This window comes from Macaca mulatta, chromosome 20 (assembly GCF_049350105.2).
Source record: "Macaca mulatta isolate MMU2019108-1 chromosome 20, T2T-MMU8v2.0, whole genome shotgun sequence".
Lineage (NCBI taxonomy): Eukaryota > Metazoa > Chordata > Mammalia > Primates > Cercopithecidae > Macaca > Macaca mulatta.
This window is the reverse complement of record NC_133425.1, coordinates 19,308,042-19,333,958: the sequence shown is the minus strand read 5'-3', so window position 1 is coordinate 19,333,958 and position 25,917 is coordinate 19,308,042. Positions and strand designations below refer to the sequence as shown.

At 45.0% G+C, this 25,917-nt stretch overlaps 1 protein-coding gene across 1 annotated transcript; it reads right to left on the bottom strand.

Annotated features, from left to right (window-relative positions):
- Nucleotides 1–1,758: 1,758 nt before the first annotated feature.
- CLEC19A (C-type lectin domain containing 19A) lies at nt 1,759–25,917 on the bottom strand. Its single transcript, XM_001083721.5, has 5 exons — nt 25,709–25,917; nt 12,734–12,899; nt 8,515–8,608; nt 4,997–5,129; nt 1,759–3,719 (listed from the first exon to the last, which is right to left on the bottom strand). The coding sequence occupies exons 1-5, from the start codon at nt 25,794–25,796 to the stop codon at nt 3,640–3,642; spliced, it is 561 nt and encodes a 186-aa protein (XP_001083721.2). The 5' UTR covers nt 25,797–25,917; the 3' UTR covers nt 1,759–3,639.

The window sequence follows — 25,917 nt, the reverse complement described above, 5'->3', positions numbered from 1 at the left end:
GATCACTTGAGTCTACATAACAAACCTTACTAAACAATTTTAATCTACCATCCATTTCCTAGTCACCTTCCCACAATTTGCTGCCTCTAGAAAGCCAACCCTCTTTTCCTTTGTCTAGTCACTTCTCCACGACTTATCCCCCTTTGTTAAAATGGTAGATAAGCCCCCAAGTCTAACTACCTCTTTAGGTTTTCACTTCTTTTCTACGAAGTCCCTCTCCATGTAAAAACATCTACACAACTCTTATGCCTGTTCTTCTGTTAATCTGTCTTTTGACAGTTTGATTCACAGGCCTCCAGAAAGGAACATAAGAGGATAGAGGAAAAGTTTTCCTCCTTACACTGCTAAATTGTGAGGGATAAATGCATAAAGCATCCTTTAAAAAAAAAAAATGAGATAAGATCTCACTCTGTCACCCGGGATAGAATGCAGTGGCATGATCACAGCTCACTACAGCCTCGACCTACTGGGGTAAAGCAATCCTCCCACCTCAGCCTCTAGAGTAGCTGGGACTACAGGTGTACGCCATCACACCTGGCTAATTTTTATTTTCTGTTTACAGGTGGGGTCTCACTATGTACTCGTACTCCTGGGTTCAAGTGATCCTCCTATGTTGGCGTCCCAAAGTGTTGGGATTACACGCATGAGCCACCATATCTGGGTGCATTAAGCATTCCTGAGAAGTCTCTGACCCATTTCCTCTCCCGTGTAGTACTGGGGAGGGCAGGATTTTTAACAGCATAGCCAGCGTTTTGCTGGGGAGTGAGAAGCCAGTGCATCTTTCTTAGAGACACCCCAATCTGTATGAGCAATTTCTTAAAGCTCTGCTCACTTGACACCGTAGATGGAGAGAAAGCAACCCCTCCTACTTTCATAGGAAGAAAAGGTAAAAATCCTTTTTCACTGTGGGCGCTGTGTTCCCCACAAGACCAAGGATCCCACTGTTTGTCTTTCTCTACTCATGTGGTCGATTATAGTAAGGCCCGGTCTGCAAACCATTACATAAGCTCTAAGGGTAGTTGAATGGTCTCATGTGTTCATTGCTCTCTTCAGAATGAGAGGTAATTAGTACCTGTTGCTTTCAGCTGTAGGTCCCAGGACCAATTCTGAAGCAATAGGAAAGTCCCATTTTAACATCCTTTTCAGAAGAATATTCCTGCAAAAATCTGAGAAGCCGCACAATTTACCAAATGCCAACTGATTTTTTTGTGTGTGTATTTTAATCTCTCTGTGCTTCCTTTTTGGTCCTGGAGGGCCCAGATTTTTAGGTTCCCCAGTCCATACCAAAGCAGAAACAAGGCTCATAGAATTGGAAATGGAACTAAGGCCTCCTGCCTCTCTGTTCAATGTCCTTTCTGCTAATAAATATCTATTGTTTTTCCTGCCTGGCATGCATTCTGTCTTCTGGTAACATTTTTAAAAATTGAGATAAAATTCATGTAATGGGCCAGGCATAGTGGCTCACGCCTGTAGTCCTAGCACTTTGGGAGGCTGAGGCAGGCAGATCACTTGAGCTCAGGAGTTTGACACCAGCTTGGACAACATGGGGAAACCCTGTCTCTAAAAAAAAAAAAATACGAAAACCTAGCTGGGAGAGGTGGTGTGCTCTTGTAGTCCCAGCTACTTGGGAGGCTGAGGCAGGAGGATCACTTGAGTTGAGAGGTCGAGGCTGCAGTGACAGGTGATTGCATCACTGCACTCTAGACGGGGCAACAGAGTGAGACCCTGTCTCCAAAAAATAAAACAAAAAAATTCATATAATGTAAAATGTATCATTTTAACTATTATTTTAAAATGTACAGTTCAGTGGCTTCTTGTACATTTACAATATTGTGCAATGATTACCACTGTCTAATTGCAGAGAATTTTGGTCACCCCACAAAGAAATCCCATACTTATTAGCACTCACTTTCTATTCCCCCTCCACACATTCCCTGGCAACCACTAATCCACTTTCTGTCTCTACAGACTTGCCTATTCTGGATATTTCATATATATGGAATCATACAACATGTGGTCTTTTGTGATTGGCAGCATAATGTTTTTCAGGTTCATTCAGGTTGTAGTATCTATGGTTACTTCCCTCCTTTTCATGCTTGAATAATATTCCACCCTATGAATAGACCACATTTGTTTAGTCATTCATCTGTTGGTGAACACTTGGGTTGTCTTCTTTTTTTTTTGTTTTTATCAATAATGCTGCTGTGATCGTATTTTTTTGTTTTTGTTTTTTGAGACAGGGTCTTGCTCTGTCACCCAGGCTGGAGTGCAGTCACACAGTCATGGTTCATTGCAGCCTTGATATGCTAGGCTCAAGTGATCCTCCCATCTTAGCCTCCCAAATAGCTGGGACTACAGATGTGCCTTACCATGCTTGGCTAATTAAAAAAAAAAAAAAATTCTTATGGAGATGGGGCCTTACTATGCTGCCCAGGCTGGTCTTCAACTCCTGGGCTCAAGTGATCCTCCCTCCTCAGCCTCCCAAAGTGCTGGGATTACAGGCATGAGCCACTACACCCGGCCAACCACTTATATTTAAATACCTGTTTCCAATTCTCTCAGGTCTAGATCTAGGAGTGGAATTGCTGGATCAGATGTAATTCTATGTTTAACTTTTTGAGGAACTGACAAACTTTTCTGCAGTGGCTTCACGATTTTACCTTCCCACCAGCAATTTATGAGTTTGGTAATATTTTTGTTTTCCTTTGAAGAACCAGCCTCATCTTTGAGCCCATGTGGTGGTGGGAATATTTAAGATGTATTCTTGGCTGGGCGCAGTGGTTCATGCCTGTAATCCCAATACTTTGGGAGGCAGAGGTGGGTGGATCCCTTGTGCCCAGGAGTTTGAAACCAGCTTGGACGACATGATGAAACCTCTTCTCTATTTAAAAAAAATACAAAAGTTAGCCAGATGTGGTGACACGCGCCTATAGCGCCCTGTAGTCCCAGCTACTCCAGGGACTGGAGGTGGGAAGATCACCTGAGCCCGGGAGGTTGAGGCTGCAGTGAGCTGTGATTGCATCACTGCACTTCAGCCTGGGCAACTGAGTGAGACCCTGTCTCAAAAAAAAAAAAAAATTACCCTCTTAGCAAATTTCAGGAATACAATACATTATTATTAACTATAGTCACCACACTGTACAGTAAGTCTCCCAAACTTATTAATCTTGTTTCCAAAAGTTTGTATCCTTTGACCAACACCCCCTCCCATTTTCCCCCACTCCCAGCCCCTCTGATGATGTGACTCCCACCCCATTTTTTCCAAAGAAGTGCAGCTAAGCAGGAGCTAGTCACTTAGCATATGCCAAAGTGATTGCCTCAGGGTGGGCATGTGACCTGAGCCAGGCCAGTGAGATTCAACTCTGAATCAGAACAACCCCTGGACTTTTGTTACTTGGGTCAATTAAACAAACAAACAAAAAAAAAACTTAAAAAAATTAATTAAGCCAATTTGAGCTGGCTTTCCCGTCACTTGGCCAAGCGACCACCCTGTATAATTAAGATCTGCTTGTTTAAAATCTCTGTCCAAGAGATTAACCTCCCATATTTGTTTTGCATGTATTCAATGTCAGTTCTACACTTGCCTACAGCTACAAGGTGATACTGGAGTTGCCCTCACACCAGTAGGACGAGACAGGATCAATGAATGGTCAGAGATGGGATTTTGCAGACAAAGGGGAACTTCCGGCTGCAGATGTTATCATTCCACGATCTCAGAGCTGTGAGGGAAAGAAGCAGAGAGTCTGGGTGAAAATCCATCCGCCAAGATAAAGTAATCCCACCACTCCTCTGAAGTAGAAGCCCTCCCCAGTAGGCCTCGTGTCTACACTGGCAGCCCTTTCTTGCTGATACTTGACAAGCCTGGTGTCCAGCCTTACTCTTGCATAAAGCTGATCCCGGCTTGTCACCTTGGATGGGAGGACGAACTTCAGCCAGAGGCTTGGCCCAGCTCTGGCTACCAGGCTCCGGGAGGGCTCCCAGGAAAATAAGCTGTTCTCTACCTCCCTCCCCTAATTAGGAAAAGAAAAAAGAGCAAAGAGGGAATAACAATTAAGTGTCTGGGTCTGGAGCTCTGTAGATCTAGGTTTGAAACCCAGCTCTACTACTTAGCTTGCTGTGTGACCTTGAACAAGTTGCTGAACTTCTCTGAGCCTCATTTTCCTCATCGGCAAAATGGGAATATTGTTTCTATTAAGACTGGTATGAAAGTGATGATTCATCGTGATGCTGGTGATTGCTAATACCGAATACTGAGCATGGCAGCTGTTCTATGAACACTATCTTCTTTGTTTTCACATTAACCTGTGAGTTAAGTATCATTAGCCACATTTTGAAGATGAAGAATCTGAGGCACTAAGAGGTTAAGGCATTCTCTTTGGGCTACACATTAAGGGTGGAGCGGGGGTTCACACAAGGGCAGTCAACTCCCAAGTCCATGGTCTTGCCACAGTGCTATATCAACTGTGCCTCCTTTAATCTACACAGCAGTCCTGTAAGTAGGACAAATTATTAAGCCTATTTTATAGAAGAAGAAACCATCTCAGAGAGGATAAGTAATTCTTTGCAAGGACACAGAGCTAGAAAGCAACGAGGCCAGAATTTGAATCCAGGTCTATACTCTTGTCACTATGTACACCTTCATGCCACCCCAGGTGTGGCTTGCTTCTAATATTCAGTAGCAGAAGCCTGGGGAAGGGGCTTGCACTTTGGTGTGTTGGTGAGCTGACATGGAAGCACCACCCCTTGACTACTCTCTATGCAAGTCTTTTTCCCCCCATGCTTCTATTTATAATGTCTTCTCATCCAAGTTGGAGTCTAGGTGTCAACCAAACCCCATTTAATGTTGTTTAAAGCATATCCACTGTGGAGAATGGCCATGCCCGCAACACCCTAGTGACCTCAACTGGTCTTCAAGGTGCTGAACAATTTGCCAGTCTCAGGCCCTGTGATGCCTCCCAAGCACCCCTGCAAGAGCCTTGGTCTCAGGGGTACCCACCACTGGTAGGCCTGTACCATATCTGCACGCAGTCTTCTTCTTCTGGGTCCGCGTGGACACCATCATCTGGCTGGCTGCCATCCCAGTAGCTGTAGTCATACGATGAGCCATCAGTCCATTCGAACTGCCCTTCCTGGGAGGGTTCCATGGAGAAGAAGATCAGGCATTTGAGCCAGCCAGCTCCAGCTCAGACATCTCAGCATCTCAATTTTTAACACCTCTGCACAGATGTCCTCACTGAGGCTACTGCTATCTGATACTACTGCTACCAATCTGATACTACTGCTCTTATTACTACTATTACTAGCTGCCATTTGTTGAGGGCTTATTATGTGCCATGCCAGGCACTTTACTCGTTTTATCCTCACCATTCTGAAAAGCAGGCATCATCAGCCCCATTTTACAGATAGGAAAACTGAGACTCAGATTGGCCTATTCAAATTCATACAGCAAATAAAGTATTAGTGCTGGGAATCAAACCCAGGTCTATCTGAGTCAAGTACCCAAGACCCCTAACTACTACACTTTGCCAGTGGATGGGAGTCACTCTCCATCTGTTTTCTTTTTGTCTAAATAGTCCGTGTTTTTCTTGCCTAAGGTGGAACTGCTCTGTCCAATTGCAAGAAAAGTCCTGTTGGGAATTTGATTGGTGTTGCAATAAATGTGCAAATTAACTGTGGAAAGAACTACATCTTTGCAACTTGTCCAGGAACAAGAGCCATTTCTCCATTTATTTAAGTTTTAAGAAAAGTAACCCCAAAGCACTGATGATTACAGAGCTCACGTCATATAATGGGAACAGCATGCTACTTCTGAGAGAGAGACTAGAGCTTGTGGTCCTATGTCCACCCGCTGCCTAGCTCTGCAACCTGGGCAAGTTACTTAACCTCTCTGAGCCCCAGTTTCCACATCTGTATGGTGGAATTAATATATCCTTTAGAGAGTTGTTGTGAGGGTTGAACAAATTAAAGCACGTGAAGGACTTAGTACAATGCCTGACACATGGTGCCTAGCTCTGAAAAGAAGAAAAAAAGCAATTTTCCTGTATTTTTTGTTATTATTATTATTAGGTCTTTTAATACAAGTTTCTTTAACTCTCATTTAATGTAGTTATAATCCAATTTTAGAGTTGCTATTATAAATGGACATTTTAGTGTTTTTAAAATTATAACTTCTCTATGTGTTCTGGCCAGTTGAAGTCTATTGATTTAAAACATCACCAGGCATGATAGCTTATGCCTGTAATCTCAGCACTTTGTGAGGCTGAGGTGGGAGGATCACTTGGAGCCAGAAGTTGGAGACAATCCTGGGCAACATAGCGGGACCCTGTCTCTACCAAAAATTAAAACAAAAAATCCAGGTGTGGTGGCTCCTGCCTGTAGTACTAGCTACTCTGGAGCCTAGATTGGGCAGATTGCTTTAGCCCAGGAGTTCAAGGTTGTGGTGAGCTGTGATCGCACCACTGCTCTCCAGCCTGAGCAACAGAGCAAGACCCTGTCTCAAGAAAAAAGACAGGAGTGCGGTGGCTCACTCCTGTAATCCCAGCACTTTGGGTGGCCGAGGCAGGTGGATCACAAGGTCAGAAGATCGAGACCATCCTGGCTAACATGGTGAAACCCTGTCTCTACTAAAAATACAAAAATTAGCCAGGCTTGGTGGCAGGTGCCTGTAGTCCCAGTTACTCGGGAGGCTGAGGCAGGAGAACGGCGTGAACCCAGGAGGTAGAGCTTGCAGTGAGCCGAGATTGTGCCACTGCACTCCAGCTGGGCAACAGAGCGAGACTCCGTCTCAAGAAAAAAAAAAAAAAAGTTAGGTCTGACTGCGAGACTCCATCTCGAGAAAAAAAAAAATGTTAGGTCTGACCACACTGTTACTTCTGCTACTTTAACAGCAATTTTCATCATCCTTAATGAGTTCTTTTAGTATGCTAAGCACCACGGTAAGCTCTTTACATACATTAGCTCACTTGTTTTTCTTTTCACAAGGCACTGTTATTTTCATCCCCATTTTACAGACACAAAAACTGAGGCCCAGAGAGGTTTATTTTTAATTTGTGTAAAGTCACCTACCAGCCAGTAAGCGGCAGAACAGGAACTGGCACTGGAACCTTATTCCCTATAGTGCCCTGAGCAACGCAAGAAGTATGCATGCAAAATACAGACTCAGTATGCAGTTTGCCCAGGAAAAGTTTGAGGACAAAAATCTCCAGGTGGAGTTTGCTATGACATTGCAGAGGGTTCAAGTTACTCTCTTCAGCCTTATTATACACCCACCCCTACCCCACTCTGTGCCCTAACCACAATGGTCTTCCTTAATTAACTTGCTTGAATGTGCCACGACCTCCCCTTCCTTAGGATGTTGACCCATGCTGTTCCCTTTACCTGGAATATACTATCTCTGGCTAACTCCTATTTACCCATTAGACACTGACTTAAATATCTCTTACCCAGGAAGGCTGTGGCAGCCACAGAAGTACATTGCCCAGCTCACCTTCAGGAGGACCAGCAGAAAGCAGAGTTGATGGACAGCTCCAGCTCTCCTGCCACCTTGGATTCGCTGCCTTGTTTGTGGGAAGGACATGCCTCTGCCTCTTTGGAGCTACCATTGCATTCACAGTGAGACATGCTTCCTCCAGACTGTTCCCAGTGAGTGACTCAGCATGTCGGGGTAATGGTGCTGGCGCATTCCTGCCCAGCGCAGGATTCCACTCTTGGGCATCTTTGCTTGGGGACTCCCCACTGGCCTAGCCAAGACTTTCTCAGCACTGTGCTGTGACCTGAGGCTCTCCCTACCCAGTCCTTTCTCTCTGATCTCCTTTCACATGTCTTAGACCCACAGTGTTGTCCGACGTCCTTCCCTGCCTACTTATGCCTCCTTCCTCCTTTTCGTTCACAAATATTTCCCCTCCAACATCTCTTGCACATCTAATCACGTTTTAGTGTCTTTTTTTTTCCCCCAAGATGGAATCTTGCTCTGTCACCCAGGCTGGAGTGCAGTGGCATGATCTCAGCTCACTGCAACCTCTGCCTCCTGGGTTCAAGCAATTCTCCTGCCTCAGCCTCCTGAGTAGCTGGGATTACAGGAGCCCACCACCGCGTGTCCAGCTAATTTTTGTATTTTTAGTAGATGCAGGGTTTCACCATGTTGGCCAGGCTGGTCTTGAACTCTTGACCTCTTGATCTGCCCACCTCGGCCTCCCAAAGTGCTGGGATAACAGGTGTGAGCCACCACGTTCCGCCTAGTGTCTTTTTTTTTTTTTTTTTTTTTTTTTTTTTTTTAGAGAATCCTAACCAAACAGGTTTTCTTTGACCATGCTATCTGTTCCCATCATTTAGTAGGACATCATTAAATGTCTTTCACAAATTGGTCATGCTCTAACTGCGGCGTCTTGGTGTCTGATTTCTCTCTGTGTGCTGTGTGCATAGCTGTGACCTGGCACCAATGTGAAAAGCTTATTAAATCAAAATAGAATCCTGGTTGGAGCTTCCAAGGGGGCCCAATGGCCATTGCTTTCTCACCTGTCTATGATCATGAAGGCCTGTCCAGACGTCAGCTGGGATGCCGGGAACACAGCTGTTCACGAGATCATACACAAAGACATTCTCCTCCCAGCTGTGAATTTAAGAAACATAGTAGCTAGTTCCTCATTGCCTCTTTTCATAGAATAGAGTCAAAAATTGAAAGCAATCCTTGTTTACCTTCCTGGACCAAAGGAAATAGATGATATAATCCAATTTGGCCTTCACTTTTCATTAAGTCATCCATATGTGGCCGGTCCTACATGGGTGTCTCTGGATTTGACCTATGCCAGTTCAAAGAAGGACTCAGTACTGCTACCCATCCCTTAAAATTTAAATCCGTCTCAAAAACACTAGCAAATGAGGTGGATTATATTGAAGATATCATGAAGAGACAATGAAAGGAGTTTACATTGCCTTGCACACATTACATAAATAAAAGTTTCCACTAGTCATTTCTGTTCTCTCTCAAAGACCCTCCTTACACTGCCCTTTTATAATATATCCCCTTCTCTCCTAGTCTTTTTTCACATACCATCTCCAAAATCTCTGTTTTCCTGGGAAACTCAGTTCTAGGCTTCAACTTGCATTGCCCACTTAGCAAAACCAAGCCCCTCAGTTAACAACCCACCATCCTTAGAAGTCATGGGTGTCTTTATCCTCTATTTCAAAGAGCTTATCAAATAATTCACCCATCCAAAGGAATCAGTGGAGGACCCTGGTGACAGTCCACTGCCAAAAACAACAAAGAAGTAGAGATGGATGGATAGATTGATGAATGAATGGATGGATGAATGGATAGATAGACAAACGGATGAATGGGTAGGTGGATAGGTGGATGGGTGGATGGGTGGGTGTATGAATGAATACATGGATGGATAGATGAATAGACAGATTGATAAACAGATAGAGAGGTAGAGAAATGAACACAAAATTATTTTCATCCTATCATTAAAATGTTTCTTGAGCATTGACTTCACGCCAGGTACTGTGCTGAGTGTTTTATGTGCATGAACTAATTTTAATTTCATTCTCACAACAAACAGGCACTGGGGCAGATACTACTGGTTGTCTATCCCATAGCCATTCCTAATCCCTTGCCCCATTGCCTTCATTATGACCCAGAAAAGCCAAATTTTATTTTCCCAGCTCCCTTTGCAGCTAACACTGGCCATATGACCAAGCATGGCCAGTTAGATTTAAGGCAATGTTTGTGGGGACATCTTGGAAATATTTTTCTCCATGATGAAAGGAGGGAGGTATGCAGAGAAGATCCAAGTTTCTAGCACTGCCCTTTCTCCTTAGGTTGTAGCCATGTCTGGACACAAAACTTGGAGCTGCTGCATTGAAGATGCTGAAGGAAAGCCAAGACAACTTCTCATCCAGGGCCCATATCAATGAGCCTGAAAAAGGTAGTTTGTAGAGGTTAGAAGAACGGGCAAGGGATGTGACAGCAAATGGACAACTGGTAGGCACACTTCACTCAAATCGTTCACAGATCCAGATGACAGATCCCATGGAACAGATGATTCCCACTATTGGCTTCCACATGCCACTAAAAGGTGAACTTTAGTATGTCAAAGAAGTCAATACAGAATGATAATAACCAGCCATAGATCTAATACTTCACTTCAAAACAGGGCCATGTTGATATACCTTTTGTGTTCCAACAACATGTATCTTCTCTTATCAACTTCAATAATTCACTTCCAAACAGGACTATGTTGAGGTACCCTTTATGTTGCCATAAGGTGTATCTGCTCCCGTCAGCTTCTTCCAAATGACTGCTCTCTGAAGACTGCCACCTAATCTAAAATACCCACCATTAGAAGGTTTCTTTTTTCTTGAGGCATTGGTAGTAAATCAAAGCACCCATATTTACTCTCTTTAGTTTTGTGTTAGTGAAGTGGAATTGATTGCCAATTAATTCCAGATTAGAAACGCTTAGAATTCTGGCACTCAGAATTTGTCTTAACACAGTGCTCCAGCTGGTCACATGCAGGGAGTTACTTGACATATACTCTTGGGGGAAAAGAAAGGCAAAAGAGAGGAAGGAAAGAGGAAGAGTGAGACAAGCCTTGCTCATTCTCAGAAAGATGAACTGATATGGAACGTTAAAAAAAAAAAAACTGGCCTCCTCGAGGCAGAATTATAATGTAATTAATAAAAATAATAATGACTCCTACTGCTGGGCATAGAGTTATCCAAAAGCTGTATAAAGACTTTAGATGCATGATCACCTTTAATGCCTCACAACTTTAAAAGACCAGTGTGATTATTGCTATTTCCAAGCTGAGAATTCTTTGGCTTAGAGTTTAAGTGATTTGGTCAAGATCGTGCAGGTAGGAAGTGATGGAGCTGGGACTAGAATCTGGAACTGCCTGACTCTAATGCCCTTAATCAATGCTCATACGGTACCCTACGGCTTTCTTCATTTGGAACATCTGCTGCCCTCATTCCCTAAGCTTCCCAATCTTTCAGGATCCTGATCCAGGACCAGTACTTCCAGGAAAGTTTCCATGAATATCTTCTATCCAATGCTTGACCACCTGTAGCCCAAAGTTCCTCTTCCCCCAGGGGCTGGCTGGTTAGTTTGATTCTCCATGTTCAAGGTCTTTCTGATGCAATTGAGGTTGCAATTTCAACGAGGGCTATCTAGAGAAAAGCCTTGATTTGAAATCACTTCTGCGTTCGCTTTTTATTGCATAGATCTCATTTTCCTCTGCAGGCTAGGAATTCTTTGAGAATTGACGTCTTCTGTCCTTACAGGTGCCAACTCTGTACTGTGCTGTGCTCTCATAGCAGATTTCATCCCTGAAGAATGTCTTTCATAGGACTCCATGTTAGCCGGCTTTCAGTTAATGGAAGGCACTTATGAGTCATTGGCAGATGGGTAGGAGGGAGAAACTACAGCATTTCTTTCCCCCTCTGCTTGGGAGTCTCTGGCAGAGGCTGCCTCTCCTCCGTGGCTCCAGCACCCATAGGACTGGCCTGCCCTCCAACTGAGGCATGGAATTGGCTTTCTGCTCCTATGTGTCTCTAGTTTGCCTCACTACTCCCTTTTAAGTTCTGAGCTTCCAGCACTTGCCTGTATTATCTGTTTTAGATACCTGTAGTGGTTCTGGTTTTCCTGGTTGGACCCTGACTGTCTCAGTATATTTCTCAGCCCCACTGAAAATGCACTGGTTGTTCAACACATCTGTTGGAGGAAGAGATGTGTGGATTCAAGATGCATTTGGAAACTAAGATAAAGAACCCCTTCTCTTTTTTTTTTTTTTTTTTTTTTTTTTGAGATAGGATCTCGCTCTGTCACCTAGACTGGAGTGCAGTGGCATGAACATGGCTCACTGCAGCCTCAACCTCCTGGGCTCAAGTGATCCTCCCGCCCTAGACTACCGAGTAGCTGGGACTACAGAGGAGGTATTTACCTGGAGAAGATAGGGATGGAATTCCCAGCAGAGGGAATAGAATGCCCAAGAGTATGCAGAAGTAAAAGAGCTGGACCAAATTGGAGAACTCTGAGATGGTCAGTGTGGCTGGGGCTTCGGAGACAGAGGAATGTGGAAGGAGGCCTTGGAGGGTGGGCTATGGAATCTGACTCCACACGTTCAAAACTGGTTTCTCCCACTTAAGAGCGGTGTCATGTTGAGCAAGTTACTTACCTTTTCCGAGCCTCACCTTTCTAATCTGTAAAATGAAGATACCTATGTGATATAGTTTGAGGGAGCTTTAATGTGCTGATGTACATAAAACACGTAGCAAATAAGTGTCAGTTATGATTTCTTATATTCCTTACATCATATTCTTTATATATGTAGTATATCAGTTGTATCACAGGATACAGAGCAGAGGACAGCACAAGATTGACACTTATAAAGGTGGATCTTCCAGCATGCTGTTTGCTACCCCTGCTGAATGCTTTGCCTTCTATAGCCAAGGATGGTTTCAGCGAGAAATTGGGTTGGATTAAAAAGTAGCTTCAATTGGCCAGGCACTGCGGCTTATGCCTATAATCCCAGTACTCTGGGAGGGTGAGCGGGGAGAATCACTTGAGCTCAGGAGTTCGAGAGTGGCCTGGGCAACAGAGCAAGACTCCATCTCCACTTCTTTCAAATAGTTTCAATTACCAAAGAGAAATGCCAGTTGGAAATACCATTTTCCATCCCATTTCCCAAAGAGGTGCTTAGTTGAACTATGGGGGACTGGGGATCCCACTTACCTGTGGATGGAGGCCAGCTTGGCGGACTTCCTGCCCACAGAGAACTCAGAACAGTAGAGGTCGGCCTCAGCCCAGGTCTTATTAAGAGGGAAGAATCGATAGCAGTGTCCTTTGAACTCCATCCAGAACAGGGGGCACAGGGAAGGCTGGGGCAACTCTGGCAGGGCTGGGGGCAGAGAGGAAACAGACTGGGAGGAAGGATGGCAGTGCTGACATTGTTTCCATAACTTAGTACCTATTTTCTTTTCTTTACAATCTTTTAATTTTAATTTTTTTTTTTTTAAAGACAGGGTCTCGTTCTGTTGCCCAGGCTGAAGTGCAGTGGTTTGATCATAGCTCATTACAGCCTCCAACTCCCAGCTCAAGTGATACTCCCACCTCAGCCTCCTGAGTAGCTGGGACCACAGGTGTGCCCCACCATGCTTGCCTAATTTTTCGATTTTTGTTTTGCTTTGTTTTTGTAGAGACGAGGTCTTACTATGTTGACCAGGCTGGTCTTGAACTCCAGGGCTCAAGTGATCCTCCCGCATCAGCCTCCCAAAGTGCTGGAATTGCAGGCATGAGCCACCAAGCCCTGCCTGTACATAATTTTTTTTTTAATTTTTTTTGAGACGAAGTTTTGTTCATGTCCCCCAGGCTGGAGTGCAATGATGCGATCTTGGCTCACTGCAACCTCCGCCTCCCGGGTTCAAGCGATTCTCCTGCCTCAGCCTCCCAAGTAGCTGGGATTACAGGCCTGTGCCCAGCTAATTTTGTATTTTTAGTAAAGACGGTGTTTCTCCATGTTGGTCAGGCTGGTCTCGAACTCTTGACCTCAGATGATCCACCCTCCTCGGCCTCCCAAAGTGCTAGGGTTACAGGCGTGAGCCACTGCGCCCGGCCGCCTGTACATACTTTTAAGAATGAAAGTAAAACATGTCCCATTATGATCTATGCAATTCTATGCTTGAGGTTCAAAAAACATATACATACCTACATTTTACTAAATTATAAGAATAATACATGCACATCATAGAACACCTGGAAAGTGTTAATGCTTTGATACGGTTTTTTCTCATGTCACACTTGTATGTAGTGATGTTTTAACGTAATGTGATTATATGGTACTCTGCATACCAGTTGGTATTCTGATTTCTAAAAATTGAAGAGTATAAGCATTTCTTCGATGTTATTATACATTTTTATAAACATTGTTTTAAATAGCTCTTGAATCCTCTACTGAGTGGCTCTCCTAGAGTTTATTTAATCATTCTCTTATTTTTAGATAATTAGATAGCTTCTCTATTTTTTTTAACTATTACAAATAATTCTGAGATGAGCAGCTTTGTGCATAAAGCTTTTTTGGCATTTCTGCTGATTTTCTGAGGAGAGATTTTTTAAGGCTTTAATACAATTTGCTAAATTGTCTCCTGAAAGCAATTTATCCTCCCACGGTAATGTTTGAGAGTGCCCATCTCACTTTGCCCTTGCCAGAGCTCAGTGTTATCACTTTCATGGCAATCTGCAAATTTTATAAGCAAAAAAAGGTTATCTTGTTTCAATTTGCAATGCTGGGCTATCTGGCAAGACTGCACATTTTTCCACATGTTTATTGCCAAGCTGTAGCCAAGACTATTTATATCTTTGCCCATTGAACTCCTGGAGTTCAGCATTTGTTCTTAATTCTAAAAAGAAACAAATTTTTTAAAACCCCATGTTTGAGACAGTGAAGTTCTCTCAAGTCTCAGCCCCCCTGAAAGCTTCTTAAGAGATACTTTTTTTGGAAACCACGACTCAGGATGACTGGCAAGAGGACACAGGCAAGCTGAGAACCTTTCTCATACTAGGTTGGATGGCTTATCCATGAAGACAGGCAGTGGGCAGGGGTGGAATCTGTTAGACTGAGGTTGAGAAGCCTGGGTCCTACCCCCAGCTCTGTATGTGACCCGCTGTGAGATGCTGGCCCATTCTTTCCCACCTTGACCTTCAAACTAGATGATTTCTGGGGTCCCTTTTGTAGCCATCCACTCAAGGGTGGGTGAAGGTCACCCTTTAGTGGAATCTTTGCCTTCAAGCCACTATAGTGGTTGGCTGAGCTCATGAAGTAATAAAGTAGTGAACAACATTCACTGAGCATTTGTTATAGTTTACCTGTATGCCAAGCACATATAGGGAAACTAAGGCTAAGGCAGGCTGAGTAACTTGCCCAAGATCATCCTGCAGGTAAGTGGCATAGTAAGGATTTGAACCCAGGCTTCCTGACTCCAAAGTTCTTGCTCATATAGTTGGCATGATGCTTCATGATGGGAAATTAGCAGGTCTAAGAATAGTTCACGGTCTTTATAGCACCTGCTTCATGGAGTTACTGGGTCAACTGATTGGGCCAAATAAATTCACCAAATACTTGGGATATGTGGATTACACAATGTTTGTTCTTAATGATTAGCTCAGGGTTTTATAACCACGACCGATGGGCTGCAGAGATTCAGCGAATTTCCCAAAATCAAATGCAAAATTAAAAGTGTGTGTGCACCTCTGTGCATTTCTCTGGGGAAAGAAAGGGACAGTTGCTTTTATCAAGATAGGTATGCTAGGCAGGTAGATTCCAGGCCATGCTTCTCAGGCCTGGTCAGTGCCACTGGCCTTTCCCCTTTGACCAGAACAGCCTCTCCCCAACCCCAGCAGCTGTGCTGACCAGGGGTACCTCCCCACCCCTCCTGGTCAATCCTGGCCAACTCTCTTTCAATACATGCCAGTATCCAAACTGGAGCCTGTTGGTTCAGAATTTGCTTTCTTAATCCTCTTCTATATGGCAAAAAGAAGGAGCTCTGCTTGGGGAGGTAAGTGGGCACAGCACCTTGGCCTGTCCCTACCCTTTTCTGGAACTCAGGTCCCTCCTTTCTTGATGGAGAGCATTGGTCTAGGAGGACAGCACCTTGATGCATTAAAGCGCCAATGGCCAAGAGAGTTGATGGACCCTTTGTAACACTGGGTGTTGCTGAGCTCTTTGTGGGGACTTTTGAGCACTGCCTACAACACAAAAAGGCTACACTGAATTGCTGCCTGGGTTCACTTTTTTAGCAGTTTCTTCGTTAGCATGGATAAGAATCAGCGAATCATTTCTACCTTCTTTCCACTCAGTAACCAAGGACGCTCATCCGTGAGAACTTGGATAAGTTTGTCCAGGAGTGACTGGGATGACTCAGTATTTGCTGGTGATAAACCACTTTTCTCACTCCCACCTGTCCTAAAATTACTTGGCACCCTAAATACTCATATTAGAGATGAAAGTAGAGTGACCAAGCCATCCTAGTGTGCCCAGGACCATCCCAGTTTTAAAATCAAGAGTCTTGGCTGAGTGTGGTGGCTCACGCCTTCAATATCAACACTTTGGGAGGCCGAGGTGGGTGGATTGCTTGAGTCCAGGAGTTCGAGACTAGACTGGGCAACACAGTAAAACCCCGTCTCTATAAAAAATACAAAAATTAGCCAAGAGTGGTGGAGTGTGCCTGTAGTCCTAGCTACTCTGAGGTGGGAGGATCGATTGAGTACGGAAGGTCAAAATTGCAGTGAGCCATGATCACGCCATTGCCCTCCATCCAGCCTGGATGATAGAGCAAGAGCCTGACTCAAAATAACAACAACAACAATAACCCTGAGAGTCCCACATCCTCGGTACCCTCACAGTTCCCAACAAACTGAAATTGGTTGGTCACTCTCGAACCGTGAGGGGGAATTTTATCCCTGCCCCTTGCCAGGAGACATTGGACAATGTCTGGAGACATTTTTGGTTATCACCACTGGAAGTGGTGGTACTAATGGCATCTAATGGGTAGAGGCCAGGAATGCTGCTAAACATCCTATATTGAACAACTCCCCACAACGAAGAATGATCCAACCCAAAATGTCAGAAGTGCCAGGATTGAGAAACCCTTCCCCAGATGGAAGGCAGGACTCCAAAAATGTAAAATAACCCCACAGCACAGCAACATGAAACATCACAGCAAACATTCACATTTCTTAGCCTGTTCCTATTTTCTTTAACAAAAATTAAGACACAGCCCCCGCAACTAATGAGAAGTATAGTGTGGGCCATTTGTCTAATTTTAGAGTTAAAATGTATTACTAATCCTAGCCCATGGCTTAAAAGTACTGAAGACATTGCTTTAACATTGTGTTTAAATTTAACGACATGGACCTCACTGAAGAAGTCTGCAGAAGGGAAGTCTAGCACTTTCTCCCCTGAGTTTAGAATGAAGTAAACTTCTTTGTCATCTCTCTCTGACCGTAGGAGGATTTTTTTCCCCCTAGTTTCCCTTCCACTGAAGATGAAACTCTACATGAGTTTCTGCACTAAGAAAGGGTTTGAGTTTCAATTTCCTGCTTCAGATAGCTCTGACTTCACCTCCTATCCCGTGCAGGTGTTAAAACCCCAGTCCAGGCATTATGGAGGCTGATGCCCTACTCAGGGCTCTGGAGCAATATGCTTGCTTTACTCTCTATCTCTATCTTGGTTTCTGGCCCCTGGGGACCCCCCTCACTTCCTTGGAAGTCCAGTCTAACTTTAGCAGGATGTTTGCAGATGTTCACATGACCTTTCTGCAGGGCGGTAGTGGGAAGAGTTCGTAGTCTCAAAATCACCATATTGTGTAGTCTCCGCTCTCTTTGCCTTCTACCTCTTTTTTTAAAATGAACTTTTTATTTTGGAATATATTTAGATTTCCAGAAAAGTTGTCAGAAAGTACAATGATGGTTACCAGAAGCTAGGAAGGGTAGTTAGTGGGGAAGGCAGGGGAAAAGTGGGGATGGTTAATGGGTACAAAAATACGGTTAGATAGAATGAATAAGATCTAGTATTTGATAGCACAACAGGGTGACTACAGTCAACAGTAATTTATTATACATTTAACAAAAACTAAAAGAATATAGTTGGAGTGTTTGTAATGCAAAGAAATGATAAATGCTTGAGGTGATGGACACCTCATTTACCTTGATGGGATTATTACACACTGTATGCCTGTACCAAAATATCTCATGTCCCCTGTAAATATATACACCTACTATGGCCCATAAAAATTAAAAATTAGGCTGCGTGCAGTGGCTCACACCCATAATCTCAACACTTTGGGAGGCCAAGGTGGGAAGATCGCTTAAGCCCAGGAGTTTGAGACCAGCCTGGGCTACATAATGAGACCCTGTCTCTTACCAAAAATCGGCCAGGCATGGTGGCATGTGCCTGTAGTCCCAGCTACTTGGGAGGCTGAGGTGGGAGGATCACTTGAAACCAAGAGGTCAAGACTTCAGTCATCTGGGATTGTGCCACTGCACTCTAGCCTGGGTGACAGAGCAAGACCCTGTCTCAAAAAAAAAAAAAAAAAAAAAAAATTAGAAGTTTCAAAGATAGCGTGTGGAGAGTTCCTGTATACCTTTCACCCAGTTTCCCCTGATGTTAACATCTTAAAAAACGAAGAAATGAGCACAGGTACAACATGATTACCTAAACTCCAGACGTTACTCAGTGTTTTCCTTTTTTTGTGCTCAGATCCAACTTAGGACGTCTGTTACATTGACTCTACCTGCATGTTTTTTTTTGACATAAACTACTCTATCTAGGATTGGCTGGGATGAGACAAAATCGACAAGAATTGGCTGGCATTGCTCAGAATTTCTTAGCATGTTGGATAATTTGCCAAAAATAATCTCTTTTTTCCTCTCCTTACAACCCATCAATTTTCATGTCATGTCTATTCCGTCTCCTAAATTCAGTTCATTCTTTCTTCTCCTTCTGCATTCTTTTTGACCTTTTTCCATGAAGACCTTCTCAACACCTTTTCGCTGTTCTTCCTGCTTTGTCTCACCTCCCAGGTCCGGAGGCATCCTTCCTCCTTGGAACAGCCTGACCTCATTTCCCTGAAGCCCTGCAGGTGTTCCCTTTGCCCTTGGGAACTGCTTGCCCCTCGCTTATTCTCCGTCATCTGCCCCCTCCTTACTCTGTGCCCCAGGTTTGCCCACACTTTTGCCATTTCTCAAAGACACGTTCAGACCTTTGCAGATCATTCCGTTAACCTGACTGCAGCCAATTCTGTTTCTCCTTTGAGTCTCTGCTGCACAGTGACTTATTCAGGGAAGATGAGGTAGGAGCCTCTGATAGATGCTTTTAGAGCCCCTTGCACCTCAACATTCACACATTCCTCCTCTATCCCCATCAGCATCTGTTGTGATCGTTCCTCTCCCCCTGGTGCCTTGGCACATAGTAAGTGCACAATGACTAGGCTTGAATGCATAAATACATGTAGGGAATCAAACACCACTTCTTGAGGGCAACCTGTTGGGAAAACAGTGAGAAGGCTGTGTGCATAACTCATGCCTTTGAAACCAGGGGTCCTGACGCTGCAATGGCGTTCCTGGAGTTTTTTTTTAACCAAGTCCTGAAATCACAGGTTGCCAGATCCTGGTTTTGCATATTGTTTAGGACAACGATTGCTGCGAAGGCCAAACTCAGCATCCCCTGGGACCTTCAGACTCCCAGGCCCCACTCCAGGCCTTCCAAATCAGAGTCTGTATTTTTACAAGAGCCCCAGGTGATTCTTGTACACGTGAAAATCTGGGAAGCCCTGGTCTATAGTGTGCCAGACTGAAAGATGGAGCCTGTGGAATTACTCATTCATTCATTCATTCATTCTCTCATTTGAATAGAGCCTGGCAAAGAGGAATTAATAATTAATTAAATGAAAGGGGCTGAGTGGAGTGAGAAGGGGAAAAGGGTCCTTGGTCCTAAAGACTGTGGATATTTCAAAAAGAACCCTGGCCTCCAATCCTGTCTGCTCCTCCCAGAGTGGAAAACAAGCTCCTTGAACCATTGACACCCCGCCTCCCCATTCTAGTCCTTTAGGTTTTCTCCATCGAGTAAATGGTGGTTATGGATGCCAGGGGTGAAATATACCAGAAAATGGGGCTGTGACAGGTCACTGCTCAATTACTCCCCTTTCCAACAGGGCAGGCGAAGGCCTTTAATTGGGAGGACCTGGGAGGCAGAAAAGAGCGCTGGCTTGCGCTGAGATGATCATTAACTCCAACCTGCACGGCACTTCCCCCTCCTCCTTTACCTCTTGGGTTTAAGGAATTGGGAATAGAAGGCCTTTCATCAGCCTGACCCCAAACCAGCCTCTGCTAATCTGTCTCTTGTGAAGGGATTTCTTTAGCTTTAGAGCTTGACAGTCAGGTAACCATGGCAACACAACAGCCAGCGCCAGCTCTGACTCAGCATTCACTGTGTGCCAGGCATTGTGTTAAATGCTTGATACAGAAAAATGCACTCAGTCTTCACACATCCTACCAGGTAGTGCCACTATCACCCCCACTTCACAGATGAAGAAACCAAAGCACAGAAAGGTTGGCTAACTTGCCCAAGATCTCACAGCTCCCAGCTGGGATTTGAAGCCAGCCAGTCTACCCCCAAACCTAGAGAGTCCCACTGCATGTAAGCCCATTTCCTTACACCAATCTTGATGGTCTGGTCCTTCATTAATTCCTTTATCCATTCAACAAGTACTATTTGAGCAACTACTTGGTCTCAGGTAGTAGGTTACAAGTTGAAGATACTGTGCGGTATACTACACAGATGTGCCTTCTGACCTCATAAGCCTTATGGTCTATGAAGACCAAAATTAAGAAAAATAAGCACAGGCCAGGTGCAGTGGCTCATGCCTGTAATCCCAGCACTTTGGGAGGCAAAGGCAGGAGGATTGTTTGAGGCCAGGAGTGTGAGACCAGCCTGGGCAGTGTAGCAAGACTCCACCGTTACCAAAAAAACCTTTTTTAAAATTAGCCATAGGTGGTGGCACATGCCTGTAGTCCCAGCTACTCAACAGACTGAAGAGGGAGCATCACTTGAGCCCAGGAGTTCCAGGCTGCAGCAGGCTATGACCATACCACTATACTCCAGCCTGGGCAACAGAGCAAGACCTTGTCTCAAAAAAAAAAAAAAAAAGAAAGAAAGAAAGAAAAAGCAGTGCAAAAATAAAGATGTCATTAACATGTAATTTGTGGATGTGTGTCATGCCAGCAAAAACTTCAGGGAGCAGCCCCCTCGATTATTTTGGAAACTGGTTGTTGGCCACTTTCTCTCCCTAGTTGAATTGGTGACTGCCCTGTCCCCATCTTCAAGGATCCCACAGGTGATTATGACAAGGCATCATGAGTTCCCTTCCTGGATGGGGGAAAAGAGGATGTTGCCACAAGAACCCCTAAAAGTGGAACACAACCCTGACCTGGAGATCTGGGAGGCTTCCTAGAGGAGGTGCTGTCTCAACTGAGCCCCGGAGGATGAACAAGAGTTAGAGAAAGAGTGTTCCAGGGGAAGGGCACGGCGTGTGCAGAGGTCTGGAGGTGTGAGAGCGAATGGAGCACTGGAGAATTAGAAATGGTTTAGCATGGCTGGGAACTTGAGAAGGAGAGGAGGGAAGAGATGAGACTGGAGGTGGGGGAGGGAGAGTGGAGGGAGAGAGGCAGAGGGGAGGAGATGCACAAAGGGGCTGTTGCTCTGGAAACCAGGAGGCCAAACCACCTGGTCTTTTCCTTCAATTAGCAGCACGAGAGGGCCCCAAGGTCCCCCAGCTGGGGTGGGGGTCAAAACCTTTGGGAGCTCTGAGCTTGTTAGGGAAAGAAAACACATCAGTGGAATTCAGGGCTCCCCCCTACCCCCACTCTTTTTAAAGGAATAAATTGTCACCTTCCTACTCAATCTGGCTGCTGGCTCCCCTGGCCCCAATCCAGCCACCCACGAACGCACTACCCTGCTGCCGCCTTTTCAGATGAGTCTTGGGACCCAGCCAGGAGGGGAGGTGGGGAGGCTCAGGGGCCACATTTGTCCACCAGGTCCCCATACTGGGCCCCAGACACTCCCGGGGGCCGAAAGAGTGTCACAGACTCTGGGAAGGCGGCTGCTGCGTTCTGAGGACTCGGTCACCCTCGCTGCCCTCCTGCTGTCCTACGGGTTCCACTGCCTCCTTCACAATGAGCCCTGGCTCTGGGAAGTGAAACTGGTGGCTCCATGTCTCTCCTGTCTAAGCTTTGCTGCCCCTTCTGTGAGTCACTCTTGAGACCACATGAAACAGGGGGAAAAGCATTAGGCAATTTCTTATATTGCTAATTATAGCAGCCATTCGTTGGGTGTTTAGTATGTGACTCCTGGAGATCAGCCTAGGAGGGAGTATCGATATCATCCCCATTTTACAGATGAGGAGACTAAGGCTCAGAGAGGGTAAGTCACTTACTCTCTTGGCTCAAAAGTGGCAGAGCCATGATTGAGACTGTATCGAGACTTGAGTCTGACAGATTCAGAAACTCCTGAACAGACTAGCGCCTCTAAAAGATATCTTCTTTCCAGTCTTCGTTTTCTCATTTGTGAAATAAATCTATTAAACACCAAATGTAACAATTAATTAAGCAAATAAGTCGATGTTTCCTGGGTGCCTATTTGGCTTGAGGTCTGTGTCCTCGGGTTACTCCCAGTCTGGAAGAAGGAACTTGCACATGGCAGAGTCATCGCATACTAAGTATTCTAGAAGTATGTACAAAGTGACCATAGAGGAGTGGCAACTGGACAGAATGTCCAAGGGACACTTTAGGATCTGGGCTGCTCTAGGAGGTAGGAACACTGTTGCCTAGGTCTCTATGCTCCAGGTTCAGAGCTTGGACTCTGGAGTCAGATGGTCCTAGTGGGAAACTCAGCTCTTTGTGCCTCAGTTTTCTCATCTGTACAATGGGCATGATCATAGTGCCTACTTCACAGAAAAGCCAGTTCCAGCTCAGAGGTAGGGATTCTAGTAAGTATTAGATATTATTACAGTAGAAACAGTCTGGGTCCCAGAACCTTTCCCAGAGCTGAGAGTGCAATGCCAGGCTCTTGGACGGCTGAGGGAGAGGCTGCATAACTTGACTCATTCCCCATCTACGCTTCTGAAGCCCTGCAGAAGCAGGTCCCGAGCTTCAAAACACTTTGCTATAAATTTCCTTTGCTACAGAGAGTTCTTGGGCTCAGGAGTCAGGGAAAGGAAACTTTTTGATGGTAGAAGAAGAATAATAAATGTTTACGTAGCTCTTACTCTGTGCCAGACACTGTTCTGAGGGCTTTACATTCATTAATCCACTTAAACAATGAGATCAAAGGCAGGTTCAGAGAAAAGGTTTCGGGAAAAGGATTTAGTCTGTCTAAATCCTCCCAAGTCTCTAAGAGATGTCTAAAGAGTTTTTTTTTTCCTCCAAAACATAGGGGGTGGCCAAGTTGTGCTATTTGCATATGTTTGCATATGCAGGGAGTGGGTGATGAAAGGTCTGGAGTAGTCAGATGAATGACCCATGACCTGTGCCCTGTTATGCATTGTACCTAAAGGCTGGGGGTACACAGAAGAAGATGAAAAACCAAGCCCATTCTCAATAAGGAGGGCCTTGGAGGTGCATGTATTCTCATGGTCTGCCGGGGCCCACAGAGACCCCTAAATCCTCCCTACAACATACCAACATGCATGCTCCTGCTCACATGCACCCATAAACTCACACACATTCCCTCTGTGTTGAAATCACTTTCCTCTAGAGAATCTATCTGCATAGGCTGAAACTGGGCTTCCTGTAGGGCTGGGAACCTGAGAAGCAGTAGAACTGCCTCTTGGACAGTGATGACCATGGTTGGCTCAATTGGCCTCTGTAGCCTCAGTTTCCATAGCCGCAATATGGAAAGGTTGGGCTGAGTGGATTTCTAAGACCCATCCTTCCAATTCCACACTCTGAGCTCTCCCAGGTAGCTGAGATTGACACAATCTCAGTACCCTTATCTATAGAGTAGGGATGAGGCTTGGGGACTGATGTTCAGAAGTTCCTTTCAATGTTGAAGACTTTTGTCAGAACAGAAAACTGTCTCCTGGCCAATTCTGGCATAACATCAACAACCACGGTGACAAACATAGTAATGTTAATAACTCATTTTTCAAGTGCTTACTGTGTGCTAGGCACTTCACTTGCATGAGCTCATTGAAGATCTCCAAAACCCTTGATAGGGACCCTTGCTATCCCCGCTTGGGGCTCAGAGAGGTGAGGAAACTTGAGTCTCAGACAGTTTCCATGGGCACAAGCTAGTGAAGGACAGAAAACACCCCTAGTTACTCCCGCTTTCAAACTCAGTCTTGGCCCCTTCCCACTTTTGCTGGGCAGAAAGGCAAGATCTTGGGATATACAAGGCAGCCTGCAAGAATATTTTGTTCATCTTCTCTGCTGCTTGCTTACTGCACTGGTGAGGAAACTGAGGTCCAAGAGTAAGGATGCAAGTCATTGTTATGAATGGAATGTTTGTGTCTCTCCTCTTCCCTGCACCTAATTCGTATGTTAAAGCTCTAACTCCCAGTGTGATGGTGTTGGGAGGTGGAACCTTTGGGAGGTGATTAGATTTAGATGGGATCCCATCCTCGTGATGGGATTAGTGCCCTTATAAGAAGAAGAGACCAGAGCTTTCTCTTTCTCTGCCATGTGCAGGTACAGTGAGAAGGCGGCGATCTGCAAGCCAGGAAGAGAGTCCTCACCAGGAACAAAATCTGCCGGCATCCTGATCTTGAACTTCCCAGCCTCCAGAACTGTGAGAAACAAATGTTTGTTGCTTAAGCTCCCCAGTCTGTGATATTTTGCTCTGGCAACCTGAGCTGAAGAATACACTCAGAGAGTTTAGGACAGACCAGAAACCCCTTGCCCAAATGAACTAAGACTATCCCTTATTGTTACCACTAAGGTAGCTAGAGTTAAAACAAAAAGAAAGAAAAGAAGGATATCTAGTCAAATTTGATTTCAGGTAAACAACAGATAATTTTTAATATAAATACATCCCATGTAATATTTGGGGCATGCTTACACTAAAAAAGAATTTATTAATATTTATTTACCGGTATTTTATCTGGCAACCCTATCAACCCACTGTTTAAATTCACCCTAACAGTATCACAACCTAATAATTTGGCCTTATGAGAATCTCCATCTTAGTATTTCATTATTAGTTTTACTTGAATGGGGATTTAAAAATGATATCTCTGCCATTGCTATGACAAATAAATCCATATATGAAGGTTATTATGAGGATTAAATAAATTCATATCTGAAAAGGGCTTAGAACTGTGCCTGGCACATAACTAGGGTCATGTGAGTCTTAGTTGTTGTTATTGATATTGCTAATATTATTATTTTTAAACAAGCCTGGAAAGAACCTGGTAGAGGTGACAGTCAAGACTCTCGGCCACCAAATTATGGGATTCAGAACTCTTCTCATCCAGATGAGGGTCCCCCAGAATGAGTACCCCAGCCTTCCTATTGCAAAGTGGAAGAAATTGAGCTCATTTGAAGACCTTCATCCTCCATATGGGACACTGGGAGGCCACATTCCCAAGGCCAACAGGTTCTCATCCCTGGGGATGCCCCACAAGGCTTGGTGTTGCTGGGCCAGGCCTCCAGGGAGGCCATTAGAGGGACAAGTGTCCCTCCCTGCACACCTAACCTCTGGTGGCAACAGCAGCGGCTCTGAAAGCTCCCTGGGAAGGCTGTCGCAGCCAAGGTGGGGCTGGGGCCCAGATCCCTCCCAAAACTACCATGTTCAGACCTTTCTGTAGTGCCAGACACCGTGCAAAGCACTTTCTCCATGTTATCTCATCTGCCTTGCACAGTAGCGCAAAGAGAATGCCACTGTGACCCGACTTTCTAGAAGCTGAGGCTCAGAGAAGTTAAGAAACTTCTTCTATGTCACACAGCTTGTAAACTGCAAAACTGGGATTTAAACGCAGGACTTTTTGTGTCTGGGCCTAGAAGAGTGCCCATGATAAAGGTGGTAGGGGGAAAGCTATGAGGAGACTCGGGTCAGGGCACCCCAACCCTCCAACAGAAGCAGCCAGGCCTCACCGATATAATAAGTACCTGAGAGTGTACGCCTCTCCACCTGCTCCCAGCCCTGGTCCCTGCACTTACCTGGGCTGATATTGATGTCTGTTTGTGGAAAGGCCTGTGCAGAGTGGAGGGTCAGGACGGCTGCAGCCCACAGTGTCCACCTTTGCATCCTGAGCTCCTAGAAAGCAACCTCCCAGCCTGAGTAGATGAGAGAGGCTCTTTGGCTGGAGCTTGGGTCCAGGATTGCTCTCCTAAGGTCAGATGGAGCCTGGCAGGAGCTGGGACAGACT

Bases quoted from the DNA above. Each gene is read 5' to 3' on its own strand.
- CLEC19A (XM_001083721.5), bottom strand. From the start codon at position 25,796: ATGCAAAGGTGGACACTGTGGGCTGCAGCCGTCCTGACCCTCCACTCT. The intron at 5,130-8,514 runs GTGAGAAAGCAA...GAACCCTCCCAG, and splicing joins GCCTTCATGATCATAGACAG to GAAGGGCAGTTCGAATGGAC. The intron at 3,720-4,996 runs GTGGGTACCCCT...TTTCCCTCACAG, and splicing joins ATGGTACAGGCCTACCAGTG to CTCTGAGATCGTGGAATGAT.